The sequence below is a fragment of the Mustela erminea genome, chromosome 8 (assembly GCF_009829155.1).
Source record: "Mustela erminea isolate mMusErm1 chromosome 8, mMusErm1.Pri, whole genome shotgun sequence".
Classification (NCBI taxonomy): domain Eukaryota; kingdom Metazoa; phylum Chordata; class Mammalia; order Carnivora; family Mustelidae; genus Mustela; species Mustela erminea.
In genome coordinates this window covers 63,312,098-63,336,028 of record NC_045621.1, presented here as the reverse complement: position 1 = coordinate 63,336,028, position 23,931 = coordinate 63,312,098, and the positions used below count along the sequence as shown (strand labels likewise).

Genomic DNA, 23,931 nt, shown 5'->3' with positions numbered 1-23,931 from the left:
TAAACAGGAGACCCTGGAATCTAAAAGCAACAGATCGAATTTGAGCTGAAAGATAATTTCCAACAGCTGGTATTGGCACTAGACCATAGATCCTTTTTGTTGGGCTTTAGCCTCTGGGAGAAGAACATCATGATTTTCTGAAGAGTAATAGGATAATTACATGAAACACAATTTTACATCAGCTAAAAGAAGAAAAGAAAGACCAAAAAAAAAATGTGCAAGTATCATTCTTTGCTTGACTTTTAATGAGAAACTAATGAATATTAACCATAAAGTCATTAATACATTACATCAATTTTCACTAGAAGTGAGTGGTTAGTATACAATGATATAAACACAAATAAATTATAGATTTTTATGGGGTTTTCTGGACATTAAGTAATAGTGGTATGACAAGACAAATGCTAGTTTTGGTGATCAAAGGAAAATGTGTTTAACAAAAGCACAGTTCAGATCAGTTTGGAAAACTTAACCACAAAATCTCAATCATCCCATGCACGTTTTCAGTTATATCAAGTGGGTAATGGCAGGGAAATTTGAAGTGTTTTACTTCCTAAGAAATAGAATGAAGCAATTAAGAATGGAGATTTTAGGAGCATAACAACTAACAATGAGTTGAAATTCTAGTTCTACCTCTTATGAAATGTGTTACCCAGGCAAGTTACTCCATATCTCTGTGCCTTAGTTCCCTATTGTATAAAATAAGGATAATAGTAATATCTAGTTCTTAGAGAGACTTTGAAATTTAAATGAGAACAGATTCTGAGTGTTTAGTACTGGAAGATAACTGATCAATATATATTAGCTGTACAGATAACTGTCATTATTGATCAGATCCCTAACATGATACATATGTAACATCTTTATTATTATCAAATCAACATTATTATCATAAAAGTGAGGTGGTTGACTTACCTCAATTTCCATCCATTCTTTCAAAGATCAATCCAGTCATTCTCTTTGCTCATGCTTTCCCCACTAAAGTAGATCTGTTTCTTCATCGCATGTGAATTTCAGGAGCCCTATCAGTTTCTTTCCTTTTTTTTTTTCCTTCTGGGAAGTCTTAAGTAGTCTTTCTTAAAGTATTTGTTAGGATAGTTATTCTGCAACACATAAACCCTCAATATATCAATGGCTTACTATAATAGAAATTTATTTCTCACTCATTCTCATTGTGTTGGTATAGAGAAGAGGAGAAACAAAGGGATTTGCTCCACCCAGTCATTCAGTGTCTTTCCTCTTCAACACATAGTTTTAAAATGCTGTATATAATTTTGGGAATCAACATACAGATGAAAGATAGAATATGAGACAGGAAGGATTATTCAGGTGTAGCACCTGCCATTTCTATAGACATTTTATTTGCCAAAATTCAATACCATAGCCATCAGTTGCAAGGGAGTATGGGAATGGCAATCTAACTATGAACCCAGAGGAAAAAGAAATGCTTTTAGTAAACGGCTCATCAGTTTCTCCCACAGATTGCCCTTCTTTAGTTTTACTCAATCCTCACTATGATCATAAAGATAAACCAGTTCCCAACCAGACACTGCATCTGGCTCAAAACCAAGACATATGTGTACTGCATGGTCTTCTCATAAACTATAAACTAAAAGACTGGTTATCTACTATCCCCAAACCCAGTGAACAATGGCACACTTAAAAACTACCTTCTTAGAAATGAGAATTATGGGAGATACTGAGGGGACACGGGTTGATAGCAATCAAAAAAACTTTATTGTAGGCTTTGTGAAGGCCCACATATTACAATGGCCAAAATCCCCAAACCAACAGCTGGTGAGAATGTGGTGCAACTTAAACTCTCATTTATTACTCATGGAAATAAGGAATGGTTCAACCACTTTGGAAAACAGTGTGGCAAGTTTCTTAGAAAGGTAAACCTTGCTATGCTTTGCTAGATGGTATCAATAAACCACATCATCAACAATTATGCTCCTGGAAATCTCCCCACCAATTTGAAAAGTTACGCTCACACAACATGTTTATACCTACATACAAACATTAATAGTAACTTTTTAATCACAAAAATTGGAAGCAACCAAGATGTCCTTCAATAGGTGAGTGAGTAAACTACAGTAACCCATGTAATGGAACATTATTCAGAGAGGAAAAGTAAAAGTAATGAGCTATCAAGATATACAAAGACATGGGTGAATCTTCAATGCATAATGCCAAGTAAAGGAACTCAGTCTGCAAAGGTTAAAATATTGCATTATTCCATTTACATGATATTCTAGAAAAGACAAAATGATGGAGACAATAAGCAGACAGATAAGTGGTTGCCAGCAGTTCAAAGTGGGTGATGTTGAATAGGTGAAGAAATTTAGGTTGCTGAAATTACTTTCTGTGACCCTACAATGGTGGATACATGACAGTATGCTTCTCAAAACTCATAGAACTTTTTAAAAAGTTTTTATTTATTTTTTAAAAGATTTTATTTATTTATTTGACAGAGAGAAAGATCGCAAGCAGGCAGAGAGGCAGGCAGAGAGAGAGGGGGAAGTGGGCTCCCTGCTGAGCAGAGAGCCCAATGTGGGGTTCAATCCCAGGACCCTGAGACCTGAGCCAAAGGCAGAGGCTTAACCATTGAGCTACCCAGGCGCCCTTAAAGTTCAGTTTAAAGTTCAGTTAATTTCAGCTAATATAAAGTATAATATTAGTTTAAGGTGTACAATATAGTGATTCAACACTTACCTGGTGCTCTTCACAAAAGTGCCCTCCTTAATCCCTATCACCTGTTTAATCTATCCCCACACCCACCTCCCCTCTGGTAACCATCAATTTGTCCCCTATAAAAACTCATAGACCTTTATACAAGAAAAAGCAAACCTTAATATATTAAACTAGAAAGAAATCATTTAGGGGGTTGGTGAATCTCAGGATGAAAATTCTATAAATACATAACTGGAAATAACAATTACCTCTTAATTATGAAATTGCATTGACTTTTAAAAGAAATTTAATTATATCAAAATGGGGGGGATGGACACCATTATATAAATTCTAAATCTTGTCTTAGGGATTTCTTGGCTCATACACTTCCACTACTCAAAATTCAGGCTCATGGAGTCTTCTCCCAACCCCATTATTACTCAAGTATAGAACTTGGAACACTTCCCTTACTAAGACCAACACACTCCTAGTCAGTTTCCACTATTAGAACCACTGCACACCTCACTCATTTCTGTCTACATCTCCAAAAGTTACACACCAGGAAATGGTCTTCTTACAATTTTCCAACTCTTACCACCTGAGGTCATTGCGATTGTCACTTACACCAAGTGAATTCTTACTAGACTCCTAGCTTGCTTTTTGGTGCATAGCAGCAAACAGCTGTTGCCAAGGTCATCCATGCTTTCCTTGGCACCTGAGCTGCTGGACGTCTCCCTGCTCTGATCTACCCAGACTGCCCAGCAGTTTTGGCAGGGAGGATCCTCACTTAATTCTAAATGTACACTAAGCTTACATTATATAGAATTCACTTGATTTCTCTTTTATTTTGCTCTTATCTCTTAAAAATGATACAAATTGGGGTTGGAATATTACAATACACCCCTACTGTACTGAAGGATTTGTTGTTCCAGAATTGTTTATCCCATCTTTAACACCAAAACATATTTTGGTAAATCTGTCATTTATTTATGAGTATATTTTTAGAAAACTATCAAGAAAAAAATTGCCTTATTTTTGTATCTACATCCTTTTTCTTTTGTTTGGTTTTGAAATAATCATGAATATTACCAAGAGGGTTTCCATCAATAACATTTAGAAAAGAAGATATGAAGGAGATGCCTTTTTTGGAATGCAAAAAGGGTAATCTATATAATATTCCATTTTTTACTCCCCTGGCTGGCACTCAGTGACTTTTCATCCTTTCATTTCCAAACTCTTTTGGACAGATAAGGCTAGTACTATCAATGTCTTAGGATAGGGCAAACTAGAAACGCACTGTGGACTCTCTTTGGTTTTCATACATGTTTGCTCTGGTCATTCAGTGTCTTAAAACACCCTAACATTTGGGAGATTTAACATAAAAATTCAAATTTCTGGCTTATCTGTTTGTTTACAGAGGACTATCCACCAACCTGTGCCCACATTCTCCAAAATGGCAGTAGTCTCTCACTGAGAAGAAGCTGCCCCTTCTGATGAGCTAAGCACACTCGAGTTGCCACAGGTCCTGCTGCTCCCTTTTCCTTGTCGTGGAAGGTGAGTATTAGTTACTACTTATGACTGAGCTTACATTCTAAAATCAACCCTTATCTTATTTAGAAGTCCTGCTTGACTTGATGGGCATTTGTGTTTGCTACCCCTTATTGTGTATTTTCAGACCTATAGGAGAGAAACACGCAGTATACCAAGTCTACACCAGTTTCTATGTCCTGTGCCTTCTAGACTACTCTGTGCTTCAGTCATAAATCTGAAATTTGAAAGGGATTGAAATGTGTTCAACTTTTGCAGTTTCATTCAAAATGAGCAATATATTTAGGAAAAATTATAATGATGGGTCAACATCTAAATTACTTTTTCCCCCTGTGAAATGTGAAATGTCTGGTGAATCCAGGAATTATTCTTTATTTTTTTATTCACAAGGAAAAATTACAGAATCATGGAAAGAACACTAGATTTATAGATAGAAAACAAGGATGTGGTATTCACTAGCTGTGTCTCTTTGGAAAAGGCATTGAACTCTTATGAACACATGCATAAACTTATCCATAAAATGGATATAGTATCTCCCCTATCTTTCAGATAGTTGTCTTAAGGTTCAGGTATGATTATGAGCGTGATAATGCCTCAAAAACCACGAAGCTCTTAATGTAAGGGATTATTTTACAATGAAAAATAGACTCTCAAATGTTAATGAATGAATGAAATTCAGGCATTTGCCCATTTTTTATTGCCTTTCAACTGAGTTAGGCTGAATAATGTCCTCCCAAGGATAAACATATTATCCTCAGTCCCTGTGATTATGTTACATGGCTAAAGGGACTTTACACACGTGAGATGTGAAGATGGCATTATTATCCTGGATTGCTACTCTGCTGACTTACGTGAGCCAAGGGTTCTACGAGGCTCTAGAAGCTGGAAAGGCAAGGAAGCAGATTTTATCCTAGAACCACTAGGAGGAAATCTCTCCTGTGGTTATCTTCATTTGGGGAGTTTGACCTCCAGAAATATAAGATTATAAATTTGTGTTGTCTTAAGCCATTAAGTTTTTGGTTATTTGTTAGAGAAGCAATAGAAAACTAATGCATCTTCACAATATGCAGAGTCTGAACATTAAAAATGAAAGGGAAGCGTGCCACAAGCAGTATCGTATTTCCTGTATTACTTGGAAATAAGATTACTCTTGTCTTAATCCTGGTCCCACATGCCTTGGGCACATTTGCCTCAGCATACTTGTTCTTTATGTGATTTCCTATTCCAATTTTCATAATCATATTCTTAGCATTATTTCCCCTCTCCAGTATCTTATCTAACTCTCCTCTTCTTGGTATCTAAATATTTCCCCAAATATTACTTCTCATTTTGTTAGAGTGAAACTGGAGCTATAGTATCTGAAAGCTTTGGGGCTGCTCCTATTCTTTTTGACTTATGTTACATGTTGAGCGCTTATATTCATGCTTCTATTTTATTTAGTTGTGGTGGTTTATTAGGTTGTCAGCATCAAGTGTTGTCTTATCCTGGGCTCATAGGTACTGCATAAAAATTCAGTCATTTATTTTGAAAACTAAACACACTGTCATGCTCATGTACAGTTTGATATTTTCAATTCATCAGTCCTTATATATTCTGCTTAGGCAATTTCACCCATATCCATATCTATATCCATATCCATATCCATATCTATTTTGTGTGGATGAACCCTAAGTCAGTGCCTCTTTTTTTTTTTTTTGAGAATACAGACATGATAAAGACACATTTTCCCAGCCTCAGGATGCTTGACAACTTGTTGTATTTCCATGCACAAAGGTAATATGAAGTGTAGAGGACAGGTACCTAAGTCAGTCCAGGGTGGTGAAAAGGATCTTTTCAAAATGATATGATGCTAGAATTGATCTTGAGAAACATGTGAGGTATGAATTAACCTAGAGAAATGGTTTCCTGGAAGAAAAGACAGCACAAGTTAAAGAAAAAGAGAAAAATGGGGAGAAAAAGAAAGCAATGAGACAGATAAAGAATAGAGAAAAAAAATAAGGATGATGACTTGCTTGCTGAATTAAGTCTGTGACCATCCCACTCAATTATGAGATCGCAGTATGTGGCACACAAACATACAAAAGGGCAATGCTTGTGGAGAACTTCAACCTGCTGTATTTAAGGTCTTTGTGAAAAAGCAAACAATTAAAAACAAATGGCCAGAGCTCAAGAGGAAGTTCTGGACTCTAGAGCTAGGGACATAGCTGTGGGATTGTTCATACAAGGTGAACATGGAGAATGTTTAAAAACAGAAGGAGAGAGGGATGAAAAGAAAAGTGTAAATTCCAGAGAGAGAGATAGAGGTGAAGTTGCACATGGAAAAGGCAGAGAATGAACCACTAGAGAGTTGGAAGAGAACTAGGAGAGATGTGTATCAAAAAGGTAAGGTCAAAGATTGTTTTCAAGAAGGGTGTAGTCAACAGTGTCAGATATTGCAAAAAATTGAAGGGAAATGAGCCAGCCCTCTTATTTCAGGGGCCATTTTGAAGTGACCAGCTCTGGGAAAAGTTTGAGGGTCCACAGTTGGGGGAACAGGTCAGGGATCCTTGTGTGAGGGAAAGGATCTCCACCACAAAAGAGGAGGTAAAACCAAAGATCATGAAAGGCTCCAAGGTTCCAGAAGCCAAGGGAAGAATAAAAAACATCACCACATCTAGGAAGGTCAATAAAAGTATGAAAATGAAGTTATAGAGCCACAAGGACAAAGAAAAGAATTCATAGGACCTGGAAACAGAGCAGTATTAGAGCTTCAAGGACCAGAGACAAACAGATTGAAAGTGGTCTTTAGGCTCCCTAAGAGGATGTCACTAGGAATAACTCGGTGATTCCAGGTCACGTTGACTGAGCTGCCTATGAAAGATGAGGGAGAATCAACTGCAACTAATATATATATATATATATATATATATATATATGCTTTTGGGAAGCTTCATTGTGAAAGAGAGAAGACACCTTGTAACTAATGGAGGATGCATAATTAGAAAGCCTGGTTTCCCCTTAAGATAGAAATGATCAGAACATGGAAAAACAGACAGGTAGAAGTTTTGGGAAACAAGAAATATAATTATGGAGCAAGATCCCTGAAGAGGCAGAAGGAAAAAATCCAGAAGAGAAGAGGAAAGTTCAACAATAATTTAGCTTCTGAGATTTCTGATATTGGGGAAAAAAGAAAAAGAGAAACTTGTGCTTCCTGTATTTTGTCCAAAATAATGATGAAGTTAAATAAAATGTAAAAGTGTAGTATGAGAGCCTTGTTGCACCATTTAGAGAAGTATATGCACAACATATTTATACCTATAGATACAGCACCACACACTTTTCAAAAGTCTAAGTTCATTTAGTATGACAGATCAACAGTTTATTTTTAAAATCAGCTTTGAAAAAGCCAACTCTATAATAAGGTGACACCTGAATCTATTAATTATATATCCTATTTAGTGCACCATAAGTCACTTATTTATTTGATGGGGGAAAATAAACAACTCCTCTTTCATAGGCAGAATGTGTTCCTTTGTGTTACCTAAATTCTTTCAACACATTACTCAGTGGGTGCTAGTAAATTCATGTTCAATAGAATTGAATTAACTTGTTAGTTAATATGTTTGAAGTGTATTTCAACAATTAGAATTCAAATAAGCTTTAGAAGACACCTGTGTCTGATTAGGCATCTAAGCCAGGTTTCTCTATAAATATAATTGCATTTCAATACTTGAAAAAAAATAATTTATCCATTTATATATTAACATTATCTATATTCTGCTCCATGCATCTGGGCTCTAAGAGACCACTTTCTTGTCCTCTTATCAAGAACTGAGTATGAATCATCTTTTGACATGTAGGAAGGCCTGGATTGAAAGTAAAGACCATACTTGCCAAAGTATTCCCAGATTTTTGCATCCATAAGCTCAAATAGGCACCCAATTTGAATAAACACAAGAAAAATATGAGGGAACACACAAAGCATACAGAGGAAACTATAGGGCTAAATTAAATAGTTTTAGGTGGCCAAGTACTCAGAAGTATCCTTGCTGGAAGAGGGGGCAGAGCCATGTTATGGGATCCATGGGTGTGTCATATACCATTGCCTGCCTCCCAAAATGTGGAATTTCCCATAATCTTCTCTAGCAAAAAGGAAGAGGTCACAGCTAATGCAAAGCAGTAGCTACTGCCAATACCAAACCATTTGTGTTTGGATTTAGAATGTTTTGTGCCCAGCACATTTATCTAAAAATGCTAATGATCGACTTTTGGAAATTGTCCCTTTTTCCCTCAGAATCTGGCGCTAGAGCTATATCTTTGCCAACCCATTGGTAATTTCTATTCTCACCATTTCTCTGCTTTCTACATTCTTGTAGGTTTAGCGGCAGTTCCCCAGTCTCCGGCATGGCATCTTGAAAACCTCCTGCAAACGACTCTGGAAACAGTAACCAAGTCAGCCATATCCGCAGGGCTCTCACTTGGGCTCTCAGCTTGTTCTAAGTTCTCATAGCTGAATCAATATCGAAGCTTCTCTCTGACCACAAGCCTCCCACCTGGGCAGCCTCCTTACCCTTCTATGGTTGGAGGGGGGCTGCTTTGAACTCTCAGGTGTTTCATTCGCTTCAAGTTTGATTGAAATCCCCCAACCTGAATTCTTGAGTTCTGGAATGTGAAGTGTCTGCCTGCTTGGTCTCCACTTTGCCTGATGCTAACTCCTGAGTCTGAGTGCTGCTGGACTTTTGGGATATCCTTGAACTAATTGCTCAACTCCCCAGATATTGCTTACAAATGTGCTTTAACTTAGATTCATTAATACATATAAAAATATCTAGGGAGGCTTTCTAAGTTAAAGGCTTAAACCATACATGTACAAATTTTAAAGAATCATTTCCAATAATAAGCTACGGAAAACCAGATGTGTTTGGGTATCTGAAAGTCTGGATTTCCTTTTCTTTAAGATTTATTTATTTATTTTGGAGAGAGAACAAGTGAGCAGGGGGAGGGGCAAAGGCAAGGGAGAGACAAAATCCAGCCAACTCCACACTGAGCATGGAGCCAGACTCAGGTCTCGATCTCACGACCCTGTGATCATGACCTGAGGCAAAACCAAGAGTCAGCCGCTTAACAACTGAGCCACCCAGGCACCCAAAGTCTGGTCTTCCTTTTATCTTATGGTGGCAGAGGTTCAGTAACATGCATGTTTTCATTTTCTTCCTGGGTCTGAGATTGTCTGCATTTCCCAGGTCCCTTACAGGTTGGCGTGGCCATCCTCCTGAGTTCTGGAAAATGAAGTTTAGGCAAAAGTCACAGACCCCCCACTGGGAGGCCCTGTCCATAGAAACCTGCTGCTGGGGAGCCTTATTCTCTTCTCCCTCTCTGTCCTCCAGCTGAGGGCACTCCAGGGCTTCAGAGAATGACAAAACTGCCATAAGGAAGGACTGAACTTTTGTACGACTTTATGGAGCAGAGTCCTCACCAACCCACTGGGGATTGTGATATACCAAGAATTAAAATTTTCTTGTCTTAAGCCACTAAGGTTTCAGGGTGTATCAGTTACACCTGGAGCCAATGTTACCAATATATTACATTTAAATACTTTCTTTGCTTCTAAATTTTCAGTGCTAGAATCTGAACCAACCTGGTTACCTATCCTCACTGACGGAGCACCAGTGATGGTGTTAAGACCTTTACTTTTCCCGCATCCGTTCATTACCGCCTTAATTTAAATGAAAAACAAAACAAACAAAGAATCAAAATATCCTTTTAAACTCTTTCTCTGGATAGTTTTCTCCCTTACTCCTTCCCACACAACTCTATTTCTCAAATCCCTGAGATTAATTTAGGCACACTAATTTTTGGCCAGCGTCCCCATGGTCTCTCACAACTTACTGTGATCGGCCACTTTCGAAAGTGGTTTCCTAAGGGTAACCTTGGGAAAGTAGTTAAAGCCCTTCAAAACGTAAGTTCTTTACCTAGAGATGACAACATCTCAGAACTATGTTGTCAAACCAGATGAATGTCAGTTAACTCGATTACCAAATCATGACACTAAGAGGTATTTCATATATTTTAATATAAATATCAAATGGATATTAACTGGTCTTTATTTAAAAAAAAAAACAAAACCCTGAACTTTGGCAAAATGTAGGCATTCTTTTTTAAAAATTTTTATTTATTTTTTAAATTTCTTTTCAGTGCTCCAGAATTCAGTGTTCCAGAATTCATTGTTCATGCACCACACCCAGTGCTCCATGCAATACGTGCCCTCCTTAATTCCCACCACCAGGTTCACCCAACCCTTCACCCCTGTCCCCTCCAAAACCCTCAGATTGTTTTTCAGAGTCCACAGTCTCTCCCCATCCAATTTCCTCAACTCCCTTCTCCTCTCCATCTCCCCATGTCCTCTGTGTTATTCCTTATGCTCCACAAATAAGCAAAACCACATGATAACTGACTCTCTCTGCTTGATTTATTTCACTCAGCATAATCTCCTCCAGTCCCATCCATGTTGATACAAAAATTGGGTATTCATCCTTTCTGATGGAGGCATAATACTCCATAGTGTATATGGACCACATCTTCCTTATCCATTCGTCCATTGAAGGGCATCTTGGTTCTTTCCAGTTTGGCATCTGTGGCCATTGCTGCTATGAACATTGGGGTATAAGTTTCTTCTTTCCTTCTTCCTTTTCCCCTAAACCTATATTCTTAGCTATGTTTGGGGACAAAGGACTGAACACGTTTTCTGCAAAGTGCCATCATTTGCCCACAGGAACCTATACATTCACTCATTCATTCAGATATCAAGTATTCATTGAATGCTCATCATTTGCTCCCTTAAGGAAGACAGAAGCAGGCTGCCATAGCTAATGAAAAAAAATCTAGAAAAGCTGGTGGGGGAGTAAGTGTATCCCAGAAGGTGGGAGGGAGATGAAAGGGAGGGCCCCAGGGGCAAGTCTTCAGCTGGATCTTAGTAGAGGATTGCCACTGAAAGCAGGAGCAGCCAAAATTCAGGGTATGCCATTTCTGTTCACAACTCTCTTCCTCCTGCCTTGGAATAAAAATATCAGTGGAAATTATTCTGTAAATGTGGCCATTATGTTTTACTTCTGATATTGAAGTTCGTCCTTGTTCCCCGAGGACACAGGTGAAGGTGGAAGGGAGGCAGTGGTCTGGGTAGGTTGGAGACGCCAGCCTGGAATTTAATATTTTCTGTAGGCAATCTCTTCATGGGTAATTGAAAGTGGGCTCTTTGAAATGCTAGTGATTTAATACTTTTCTTATGAATTAAAAAATAGGCACATGCTCTTCCTTTATTCTTTATAAAGTAGCCATTTAAACATCTTCCAGTATTGGAAGTATTTCTAGCTTAAATATTTTAGAACTTTGAAAATTAAAAGGTTTAGTATTTAGGGCAAATAGTCCCTGTCCCGTTTCACATAACCAGAGCTGAACCTTTAATATCCTGACATTTCCTGGCATAGGGACAAATGCTGCCATGTTTTACAGCTACACAGAGAGTGAGGTAATCACTAGCAGCAGAGGCATTGATGTCTTCCTCTAAGTTATTCACAATCTTCAGGTCCCACATGTGCCTATTCCTACCTGACATCTCCTCTCTGCCACATTCAATTGCTTTTGTTAATTTCATCGATTTTAAAAAGAGCAGTTCTGCTTTCTGCTTGCCTTTAAGGTAGGCGGGAGGATTGATGTATTTCCTTCACTTCCATTCCCTGCGGTTGGTGACATTTTCAATAAATAATCTTATTTTTTTGTTCTCTACTTTGCATTATAAATGTCTTCGGAATGTACAGGCATAGGTACCTGGTTTTACTCACTATTACATGCGCACCTGTGTGTCTGTACAAACATACATATACCCAGAGATGTACTCACACAAGAAAAATACAATGTGTACAAACATTATAAATATGTAATTTCACAAGGTGGCTCAGTGTGTCAGTCCTTAAGCATCAGCCTTAGGTTTATGTCACGATCCCAGGGTCCTGGGATCAAGCCCAGGGTCAGACTCCCTGCTCGGCAGGAAGCCTGCTTCTCTCTCTCCCACTCCCCTTCTTATGTTCCCTCTCTTGCTGTCTCTTTCTCTCTCTGTGTCAAATAAATAAATAAAATATCTTTTAAAATATATAATTTCACTATAATATAAAAATGTATATAATCAGGCAAATTACTGATTCATATTTATATGCACACATGTGAACATTTCATGTATATATTTTTAGACACACATTGAAGTGTTGGGAAGCCAGAAGGATGTAGAAAACCATGTTTAATATTTCTGGTCAGTTAGGACTAATTTCAGTCCCTGTCTCCACACCTAAAAGCTGGGTTACTTGGTAAACTCAGTCAAGTAACCTAACTCCCTAACCCACATATTCTTCACCAGAGTTAATAAGAGGTAAGGTTTTATTAATATGCTCATGGGGTATTTGTGAATATTAAATAAAATCAAGGACCACAGTACTCACCCTTGCTGTGAGCTTAGAATACAGCAAAAGATGAATGTTCCCTGCTACTAATTTATATTGTTTTTGTACAGACATGAATAGCCATTCTCTAATTAATGATAATTGGCTCCCTGCCTAACTCTAATTTCTGGTTAAAGAATGGTTAATCCAGACCTTTTTTTTTTTTTTTTTCAATTCGTGTTAAGAATCTTCCCAAACCAATGGACTCTACAGGTTATCTGAGTTTACTAAAATGATCAGTGTGTTAAATTTCTAAATGTATTGAAATTATGCTTGATGTACAAAATCTAATAAATTATATTTTTCAGCCAAATTATGAGTAGGATGTTAATTAAGCAATGGATGTTTCATGTGGTTCTAGAACATATACATGTATATGCACACACATAAATGTACAAATATGCATAAATAAGATATGTGCATATATATACAGTACAATAATATACAATGATAAATGCAAAAGCATAAAGTTAAACCAGAGAATAAGAATTAAATTCATGATAGAAAACTCACAACACTTTCATAGAGGCTGCTTGTGTAGAGAGTAGGGTATGGGACTTAAAACAAAATTTCTTTTTCATGTCTTTGTGTCACAATACTTTAGCATGTGATCTCAGACAACTCAATATCTACAAATCTTGCTTTTAACTATTCAACCTAAATGTTCTATTAAAATTATTGTGCATAAAACTTTAATTTCAAGGTATGGGAAAATGTATATTTTACATTTTAAGGCTAGTAGAGATTTCATGTCCATGTAGCTGTGTGTGTTTATATGAATGAATTTATCTATCTTTAGGTACTGGATTCATTTTGGCAATCTTTAAGATAATATGTTTTCCTGTAACATCTGCCTAGCCCTATTTGTAATAATGAAATCTACTCATGAAGCCATTGTTCTAAAGTTCTATCCAACGGTGGTGTCTCTGGCATCTAGATATGCAATTTGGGAGCATAATGGCAGCTCTTGTGAAAGTATTATTTTTACATGGTATAAACATGGTCTGTGGTTGATACTTAGCATATAATCCAAAAATCACTCCAGGATATATCCTTATCAATTTTCACAGGTTACTCCATGTACAGTGGCTCAAGTTTTAGATTTGTATGGTAATTGACTCTTCAAACAAAATTTACCAAATGCCCCACTATGCCAGACTTTGTGCTGGGAACTGGAGAATCTGGAGAGTAGAATCAGACCCAGTTCCTGTCTTTGTAAAGCTTCCAGTCAGTATGGGGAGCAGTATGCAAGAGAGTGCCATGGGCACTCTTCAATAACTTACAAAAATGTGTACAATTGTAAATGTGGTTATGTGTTAGGAAGAAAAGATGAGAGCAATATTTAAGTAGTAAAAATCAACTGGATTTGGAGACAGATTTTAATTGCGAATGGATTAAAGAAATAAGGATATAAAATATGACTCTTCATTTTCTGGTTTTAGTAACTGGATAGATAATGGTGTCTGAGATATGAACTGCTAGAAGAATACCAGGGTTGAGGTTGGAGGTGAGACGTGAGTGATACTTGGATTTGGATATGTTGGATTTAAGGTGCCATTGAAACATCCAAGAGAAACTATCAAGCAGGGCAGTTATCTATATGATTCTAGCATTCAGAGGACAGTTCAGGGAAGGTGATATACATTTGGGAGTCACTGGTGTTATGAAGATAATTGAAACCTTGGACATGTATAAAATCACTAGGAATAGTATAGACAAGGAAGTAAGAGAGATTAGCAAAACATTTTGAGAAACTGTAAATGGTTATCTATGTCAACAACAACAAATTGACGCAGGTACTAACAAAATTCAGGAGTAAGATGTATAATCTGAATATTACAACTGATAACATAAATATTATCCATTTGATAATTAATATTTATCTACCTAATGTTATTAACTTATGACAACTATGTATTCAGAGTTGGTGATTTTGATGGCATTAAAACTGAACATGTTGGCTTGCTAAAAACATCCTGAACAGCATTGAAAACTGCTGATATTGATGTTTTCATAATTTGGACATTAACTATTAAACACATATTCACATGCTAACAGCCACACGAACATATGCACTTAGCATATGAAATGTAGAAATTGAGACTTAAAAGAGATCAGTTAATGAGGTAGGGCAGAGCATTTAGTAAGTTTTTTCATTATTTGTTCTTAGACATTGCCAGCATTAATTGTGTTTTATATATCATCTCAGTTACAAAATCACTGAAACTTTTATTGAACAATAAATGTTTTGGGTCAGCTAGAGTTCAGGAAATAATAAATTAATTTTAAATTGGCTTTTTAATTAATTTGTTGGGGGAAATACCTATATGGGCAAATAATGATAATGTAGAAATGTATGTTCAACAGAAATATCCTTTAACTAGTTTGTCCTTCTCCTAAAGGAAATGGTTTAATGGGGATGAAAGGAACATCATGATAATTAATAAATAAACATCTGCCACCATCTTATGAAACATGCAGTAAATTAGAGGGTGGACACAGTAGTGGTCATTACCAATTACTTTCTCTTTTGAACCTTTTAAATCATCATTCATCAAAAACAGGTTAAGTTGAAATGATAATGAGATGGATGGATCCAAGTATAGCTGGACACCTTCCTTTTGTTCCTGAAAAGAACCTGTGCTTGCTAAAGGACATGCTGACAAGCTCACAAATCAAAATGCAAAGAGCTCACAGCAAAACCAGTACATCCCTGTTCCCTATGTATCTGGCACATGTAAACTTTTCTTGGAACTGCTTAGCTAAAGTGAATAAATGGCTCTTGGGCACTCACCCAGTTTTCTGTGTTCTAGATTCCATGGGGTAAGGGTTGGGGTCCATCTGCAGCATGAAATGGGGCGCCTATAGCCACAATGTCCACATTGGATGGAGTAGATACACCGGCCTTGGAGAGCTTATGCATTACAAGGGGATGAATTTTGTGAACTGGGCTCTTCTTGCTCTAAGTAAACACTATACCACTAGAGCCTTCTGGGGCTATTTCTCAATCTGACTCTTTGAATACAAGACTTGCTTTGACCATTAGAAGGAGGCAGAGTTACTGGTGAGCCCAACTCTCCCTTTCTTTTCTTTTACTTCTGTCTTCACCATGAGAAGGGCATGCTCGAAACAGCTAACTGGTCACAGGAAGAGGACAATAATAATCTAATACAGAGCTATTCTAGCTAATGTGCCCCAACCAAGTCTAGAACATAATTCCCAGCATACTTGCTGATGATTGAGTGAGGCCAACCAAGACCATCAAGAACACCCAACTGAGCTGAAGAGAGATGTCTGCATCATTTCTGAGCAAAAGTATGGATACTAACCTTTAATATATAGGAACATCCCACTTCTATAGCCTCAGAGGGCCTGGTGAACTCTGGGGTTTCAACATTCTTGTTGAAAAGTTATTTTCATCCATGCTCTGGATCCCATTCTTTTCCAAACAAGTCCTTGACCCTGGCAAAAATTAACCTTTCATGGGGTGTCAGCTACTTTTAAAATTGTTGATTGACACTTCCAGCTTTGTGTTAATTTTTTTCCTAGAGTGACAGGGGTTAGCAATGAGCACTCAATTCAGTTTTCATTGTGACTGCTATTTCTCCGCCATGTCTCAAATATTTGATACATGGTACCAGCTATGCATTTGCTTCAACCACTATAGGCATCCTTGTTTACTACTGCTGAGAATTTTAGCAACTGCTCGGCCATCTTGTGCCCCTTGTCAGCCAGCAGCAAATAGTTCAGCTTTAAAATATCATCCCAGTGTCTGCTTTCTTGGGCCACTCCTAGCATAAGGTTTTCCAGGTTGGGTTCTCAAAGATGTAGATTCTGAGACAGGGATTAATGTTGAGGAGGTTTACCAGGATGTTCTCTTGATATCAAGGGAAAGGAAGGGACAAACAAAGCAGGGTTGTGTCAACAAAGCAGGGTTGACATAAGGAGAAGTGGGATGGTGATGGAGGCTCAGTGGAGGTCTCGGCCAACCTTACAGGGTATTTGACACTGGAGTGACCCTTCTGAGTTCTGTGGAGCTTTTCTTCACCGATCACTTATTGAGCATAGCCCATGTGGAGGAAGTGACTCTCTTCAGCTAAAGCAACCCTGAAAGCTGAAAGTTGAAGGTTTTCTGTGGGCAGCACTTCCAGTATCTGGTGAATACCTTTATTCCTGAAGGAGGATCTTGAGTCTTCAACTACATAATTACATTAAGTAAATTATGACTATGACACATGGAAGACAGTTCAGCTTTTAAACCAAAAATTTTCACCTATTTACTTACTATTATTCTGAAGTCTTCTAATTTAAGAGAACTCTTTGTGGCGATATATTTTCCTGTGTTGATTCCCTCTACATACATAAATATCAACTTCAATTAGTTTTTTTTTTAATGTCCCTTTTTCTAGTCAGAGAGATTGTGTAGAAGATGCCATGAGTTATCCTTAAAAAAATAAAAAGTCACTCTGCCAGCAAATACCAAGGATTCCATTTTGTTGAGTTGCTGTTGACAGGATGATAGATACCACAGTATTTATTTGTCTGACTTTCTAACCATTACTCTACTTTCTACAAAAAGGTAGTATATCAAAAGATAATGAATACATTGTAGATATTCTACTATTACTGTTTTTCCTCTACTACTTCATTTGCATACCTAAAGTTTTACAATTTTTCATGATATTTAAGGGGAAAACAGCTACAGTAAATGGACCATGTTAAAAAGATTGAATTAGTCTTTCCAAAGGCCTCTATCAAAGCTGAGATTAAACTACTTTAGATTATATTTATCTAAAAATTTATTTTATCTTCTATTAGAGTTAATTTCCAGGGGATTGAAGCTCTGCACTGATCACCACCTCTCATATGCTCTCAAAGCTCTTATTTTGAAACTAAGTATCATGTCCATGACCTATTTCTGATCCCCCTGCAAATTTGATTTTTCTAAAATTAGATTTCACATTACTGTTAATACCTGCAGATTTCAAAACTTTTACATTAGATTTGGAAATCACTCTTGGTTCTCAATAACATTTTTCAGACAGAGAGAGAGAGAGAGAAGTATTGCACTTCTCTTTCACTTCAACATCTGTGATTATCTTTCTCTAAGTTCATTTTCTTGGCAATGGGAAAATTTTCTACTCCTCAATTGGATAGTAACCAATAGTCAGTAACTATCAAAACACAGCACAGAAAGTATTTTTCCTATCTCCCCGTTCCTTAAAAAATTGATGTGCCTTTAGAAATTACTCTAGAGATGTTTACAGAAAATTGTTAGTTTGGGGAAAAATATGCCAGATGCACATGTTGGTTGCACATTAGGGAATGGGTGGTAGGTTTGCATTCCATAGTTTTACTGCACTGTGGGAAAACCATTGTTCTAATCCAAAAAATGTGCTTCCCAGAGCCCCAAATCTGTCACAAGGATTGATTGTGTGGAAGCTGCAAAAGACAATTCAGCACAATTTTCTGGGGGATAAAAACATTTTTACAAGATTCATTGGAAGGCCCAGTCTCAAGTAAATAATGCAAAGGCCCTTACATGTCAAGCTCTGCCATCACACAGCTTCCTCTGGTAAAACATTTGGTTTATCATGGACCCATTTTGACTCCTTTGAAAGAGAGTTCTCTTCCTGGAAATATTACTTTTTATAGCATAAATATAGATATGATATAGATTTAACCTGTGATTAAATCTCAAGTAAAAAATAATTGAGATGTTGTTTTATAACATTAACATGTGAAAAAAAAAACAAACCCTAAAGGTAAAATGTGGTTTCTCGATGTTATGGGTTGAATTGTGTTGCCCTAAAATTAATATATTGACATCTGAATCCCTAGCATCTCAGAACATAACTATATTTGGAGTCTTTAAAGAAGTAACTAAAATAAAAAGAGGTCACAAGGTGAGCCTTAATCTAATATGACCAGTGTCCTTATAAGAGGAAGAACTTTGGACTCAGACACATACAGAAGGAATGTGCATGAGCAGAGAGAAGCTGACCATCAAAAAGTGAAGTAGATAGGCTTCAGAAGAAACTGACTCGCTAACTTGATCTTGGACATCTAGCCTCCAGTACTGTGAGAAAACAACTTTATTAAACTTTTGTTTAATCCACTCAGTTCAAGGCATTTGATATGGCAGCTCTAAAAACTAGTAACATGAGTCTTAGATCTATTTGTTGAGAACATGCTAGCAAGAATTCGTTATACTTTCTAAGGAGAAATAGTTTGCAACACTATATTGTGTTTTCAGACTTAATAGAAACTCAGTGGTTTGTATTTATATTAGAGAATAGATCTGTTTTCATGTATGTACACTCCAAATGAATAAGAAGCCACTCATTTAAATTCACATCATTTTTTCCTTGCAAAACCATCAAATGTATTTGCAAGAAGGCAAACTACAGAAAATTCAGAAGACAAATTTTCTGGACTATTGTTGTAATGGAAAAACTCAATATCCATCAAACACAACAAAAACCTGAAAAATGTAGTAGTAATATAATTCGTAGATTTATTGATTACATATGGTAAGCAGTAAAAATGCAATTTGCCTACTTTATTTAAGTAACTTCCAAAATCTTTGTCATTTAATTTCCGAGTAATTTAATTTACATTATTTTGAAGAAAATTTGATATTTTTCATTAAATGTTAATAGATATATTCCATGATACTTTAATATAGGTTATTATTTTAAAAACATAATAATCATCGTATCTTTAAAAATACAGAACAAATGAGATGCCTGGGTGGCTCAGTAAGTTATCAGGTAGTTAAGCCTCTGCCTCCGGCCAGGTCAAGATCTTGGGAGTCCTGGGATGGAACCCAAGGGTAGTTCCCTGCTCAGTGGGCAGTCTCCTTCTTCCTCTGGTGCACCTCCCTCTTGTGCTCTCTCTCCCTTACTCCCTCTTTCTCAAATAAATAAATAAAATCTTTAAAAAAATACAGAGCAAAGTGTTATACATAACTAATGAATCATTGAACACTACATCAAAAACTAAGGATGTACTATATAGAGACTAACTGAACATAATAAAAAAGGAAAATTTTATATTTTCTAATAATACCGTGGCTTTGATTTAGTATTTTATTTTTTCCAAGTGTGTGTGTGTGTATGTGTGTGTGTTAAATACATGCCCCTGAAAAGACAGTTCCTAAATTATGGAAAACATATATACTTAAGATGTCAATATATTTGGAAAAAAGTTACAGAAGTAATTTGGTTGCACCCCAGGTAATTTCATTTTATTTCAACAGAAATTATAGAGAAGGTATAAGAATTGTGATAAATATCAGCAGTACAGAATCTTGCCTGTGTTGTTATCCAGCATGGTGAAAAACAGAGCGATATCCATAAGTGTCATTTGACAGGAAAACAGAGCCATACTGTTTCATCTTTTCATTCCATTCAGAATAAAAGTAGATTCAAACCGATTATGAAAACATTGTATAGCTTAAAATTTCTGAACATCAAGTTTACAACAAGTTCAACAAAATGTTATCAAAATCTCTCGTCTTATTTCGTGACATCCAGGTTTCTCGGTGCCTGAGTGTGGACTATAAGTGGCCCTCTAGAGATGTTTTACTCAGTGTCACTGTAGCACCTGTTCCTTTTAATTTGCTCTTCCACAGTGAGTTGTTCAGGCTGGACCTCCACTCTGGGAAATGAAGGCTTAGCTGCACATTCACTGCTCTGTGGACCAAAACTTGGATTCCCATTAACGGGGGCTATTCCTATGGCTTCATCATGCCAGTGTTTGACATCCTTCCCCAGTTCTCTTAGATACAAACATGGCATATTTTTCACGTGGTCTACAGAATCTATGAAGTCATGTTCGAAAATATTCTCATCCTTTTTGGAATAAGCAGTGATTTTCATGGTATTAGAAAAGAAGAAGTGTAGGTTTTTGTTATTTGCATGGTTTCCTTTGATGTTTAAGATATTTTTATCAGAAGAGGTTACAGAACTTTCTTCCTTTACTATTAACCCGCCACCGAGGCCCGGTTTGGGAGCAGACTGCACGGGACTGCCCACAGTAGCTCTGTCAGCCTGTTTTCTGAGAGCCATCCCGAGTACGTTCCTCGAGTATGCCTTTTCAGATTCAAATATGCCAAGTAATTCTGAGATTCTAGATGCATTTTTTAAATTTTCAATTTGATATTCATTTGCAGTGTAGTTTGCTTCTCTTGACAGTGGTAATAGATTAGGAAATTCTAAAATAGATGTCTTCTGCCTGCAATTATTCAGACATGAGACGGCCACATAATTGTTATTATTATTCTTATTCAAATTCTCCTTACGACTTTCTGGCACCACTTCACCATCAGTGTTAGTAACCTGTAAAACTTCTGCACCATCAGGTTCATTAGTTTTCTCATTTTTCTCCTTCTCAGCACTCTGCACAATCACATTATTGTTGTCATTAAGATCCATTTCACTTTTCCTTTTATACTTTGTATCTTCAGCCTCATTCAGCTTATCTTGCACATTCTTATTTCCTTCCTTCTCCTCTTTTCTTGCTTCGTACATTTCCGTTTCTTTGACTCCTACAACATCCTCCTTCTGACATGTATGGACGGACTGCAGACATGGTTGCAGGAAAGAAATGTTATCTTGAGCTGGTCCTTTATTTTCCAGAGTTTTAACATGTTCTATTAGTGATTGACTTTTGAATTCAGCAGATGTAGCGACTGTCATTTCCGGTGGCCATTTAGGTTTACTCATTTTGAGCTCTTCCTCAAGGGGGCAGGTTTTCTTAGGCATCTCCTTGGAAGGGGGCCAAATGATTTTTAATTTTCCCCTCTCCCTGAATTTTCTCAAATCATCTCTTTGCCCTTTACTAAGACCATCGTCTAAATGTTTATGAGGATCCCCAAGTATGGCAGCATTTTCTGCATTACTTTTACACGTATTTGTTTTTTCATTAGGAGTTAAGTCCACTGAACTGCTTTGATTTTTGCAATTCCATCGATCTTTATGTTGTTTGTGTCCAAAACCTTCATCATAATTTCCTTTAGATTTGAAAAGTTGGTTAAAGTGAGGTTTACAATATATTTGTCCATGAAGTGATGCATAATTTCCCAAACTGCCAAAAAGAAAAAAAAATGTTTAACATTCCATATATACACTGCAAATTCATAGGGAATTGGGTAATTAATTATTTCAAGAATGAGTCAGAGATTCAGTGCAGTTAACTTACTGGCAATAAGAATGTGCTTATTAATTGAACATCCTTGTTAGGTAACAGTTACCGCTAATACCCCACATGATGCATGTCTTATAGTATTTAGAATTTCATGCTAGATGTCAAGTATTGATATAATAGGTATTATAGTGTAATGTATGTGTGGTTATAGATGGTAAAAAATAATAGGACTAAATCTCTACTAACCCAGTGATTTATGTGAGGGGCCGCAATTTTCAACAAATACTGAATAGCAAATACACACACACAAATCAACCATTTAAATTTCCTCATTAACAAGATTTTGAATGAATTGGAAAGCTTGCCCATGCAATTATTTATTTGGCCTCTTTTGGAAAGATTAACAAATAGAGTGCCAGTTAAAATTAAAGTCAGTTTAGTCAAAGGCATCATTTTTAATATCTCGGAATCTCCACATACAATCAGATAGACCAATTAGATAGTAAAACTTAAACCCATGGATAAAATTTATATACAAATTAAGTGACAAGGTACCCCTTCCAACCCCAAGACACAAGGAGGAAAGAATAATCTAACAGTTATAGTGGCATCTGTGTGAGTGATAGCAGAGAGAGTAAGGAGGTTGTATGGAAGACCAGCAAATATGAGACCACAAAATAGCCAGCCAGTGTTTCCGGGAAAATATCATACACCAATCAGAGAATATTAGCTGAACAAGGAGGGATTTTACCTTCTCCATTAGCCAGTGAGTGCAAGGGCCCTGTGGTAGGAAAATATGAAGAGGATAGAGAAGTCAAACTCTCAAAGCTGACAAATTAAGATTCTCCTTTTAGGACAAGACTTTACACTGACCAAAAAAAAAAAAAAAAAAAAAATGTGGGAGTGGAATCAAAATGTAATTGGATAATGATGACAGCAAAGAAAGACAAGGTCCTGACTAACAGGGGGAGAGGAATCAAGGCAGGAAAACCCAGAAATCAAAACATATATTTTTTTGGACAGTTTATGAAAACTGGAAGAGGTAGTTCTATGAAGTTTGGGAAAACCATCCTGAATTTTGCCTCTTTCTAAGATTTGGGAAAACAAATGCAATAAAAAAAAATAAGTAACAGGAGAGTGTTGAGGCCAAATATTATATAATGTTATTGTAAGAAAAAACAGAGTAAGGAGCTTTCATTAATATCCCCACAGACAATGAAAACATGTTAGTGAAACATGTTTTCAATATCAAAATTTTAAAAAATGGACTAAGAGACCTTAACACATGATAGAGACTTGAAAGAACAACATGAATTATAATTAGAAAACATCATAAATGTGGTGCTAGAAATAAGGGAAAAAAATAAGTAAAAGAGAGAAAGTCAGTAATAAAAACTAAAAGAAATAAAAGAGTAAATAAAGACAAAATAAAGTATTTTAAGAAGAACTAGGGGAATAAAAAGATGAAAATTGACAATCAGAGAAAAGGAGAAGGATTTGAGAGAAAGATAAATATTAAAGATAGGCACAAAATAACCATGTAGGGATAAGAGGAGTTCCTGAAGTAGAAAATAAAACAATGAAATAGGTTTAATATTAAAAAGCTATAATTTAAGGAAAGTTTCCTGATATAAAGTGGTCTGAAACTGCATACTGATAGAGCACACTTGGCAACTAATGTTGTTGACCCACAATGACCAACATCAAGAACTATTCTAGTCAAATTAGTGGACTTTATTTTCATTTTTTATTTTTTGGACTTTAAATAAAAAGAAAAAAGTTCCTTTGTATTTATCTAAAAAGAAAAAAAGAGAGTATATGATTTATAAGGGAAAGAAAATTAGATTATCAGTCATTTGCAACATTTTATGCCCCCAAAAATGGAATAATGCATTTAAGATATTCAGTGAAAGTAAGTATAAGTCAAAGATTTTACTTTCAGCAAAATGGGCTTCCCATTATCAAGATCACAGGACAGACTTTTCTGAGGGAGATACTAGAAAATAAGCTTGCATAGCCAGACGGGCTACAGAAACATCTTCATATAGATTGGTGGCAAGCATTGTCATAAACTGATGAGATGAGGACTATG

General features: G+C 36.5%; 1 protein-coding gene and 1 long non-coding RNA gene across 4 annotated transcripts in view; one reads left to right on the top strand and one right to left on the bottom strand.

Annotated features, from left to right (window-relative positions):
- Positions 1-3,706: 3,706 nt before the first annotated feature.
- On the top strand, positions 3,707-8,837 carry LOC116596836. Its single transcript, XR_004288332.1, has 3 exons — positions 3,707-3,834; positions 4,091-4,227; positions 8,577-8,837. It is a non-coding gene; the product is annotated as an uncharacterized LOC116596836 (long non-coding RNA).
- Positions 8,838-20,154: 11,317 nt separating this feature from the next.
- LOC116597723 (xin actin-binding repeat-containing protein 2-like) overlaps positions 20,155-23,931 on the bottom strand; it is a 74,397-nt gene continuing 70,620 nt past the window's right edge. The window contains exons 9-10 of one of the 3 annotated variants that reach the window (XR_004288757.1): positions 22,591-22,620; positions 21,709-21,779 (exon numbers count right to left, since the gene is read on the bottom strand). Coding sequence is in view for 1 of the 3 variants with exons in the window: in XM_032355845.1 (XP_032211736.1) it covers positions 20,276-21,779 (1,504 nt within the window). In the remaining 2 variants the exon portion in view is untranslated. Of the gene's footprint in view, positions 21,780-22,590; positions 22,621-23,931 lie in introns of all 3 variants that reach the window. The other 2 variants (XM_032355845.1, XM_032355844.1) reach the window with 2 other exon arrangements.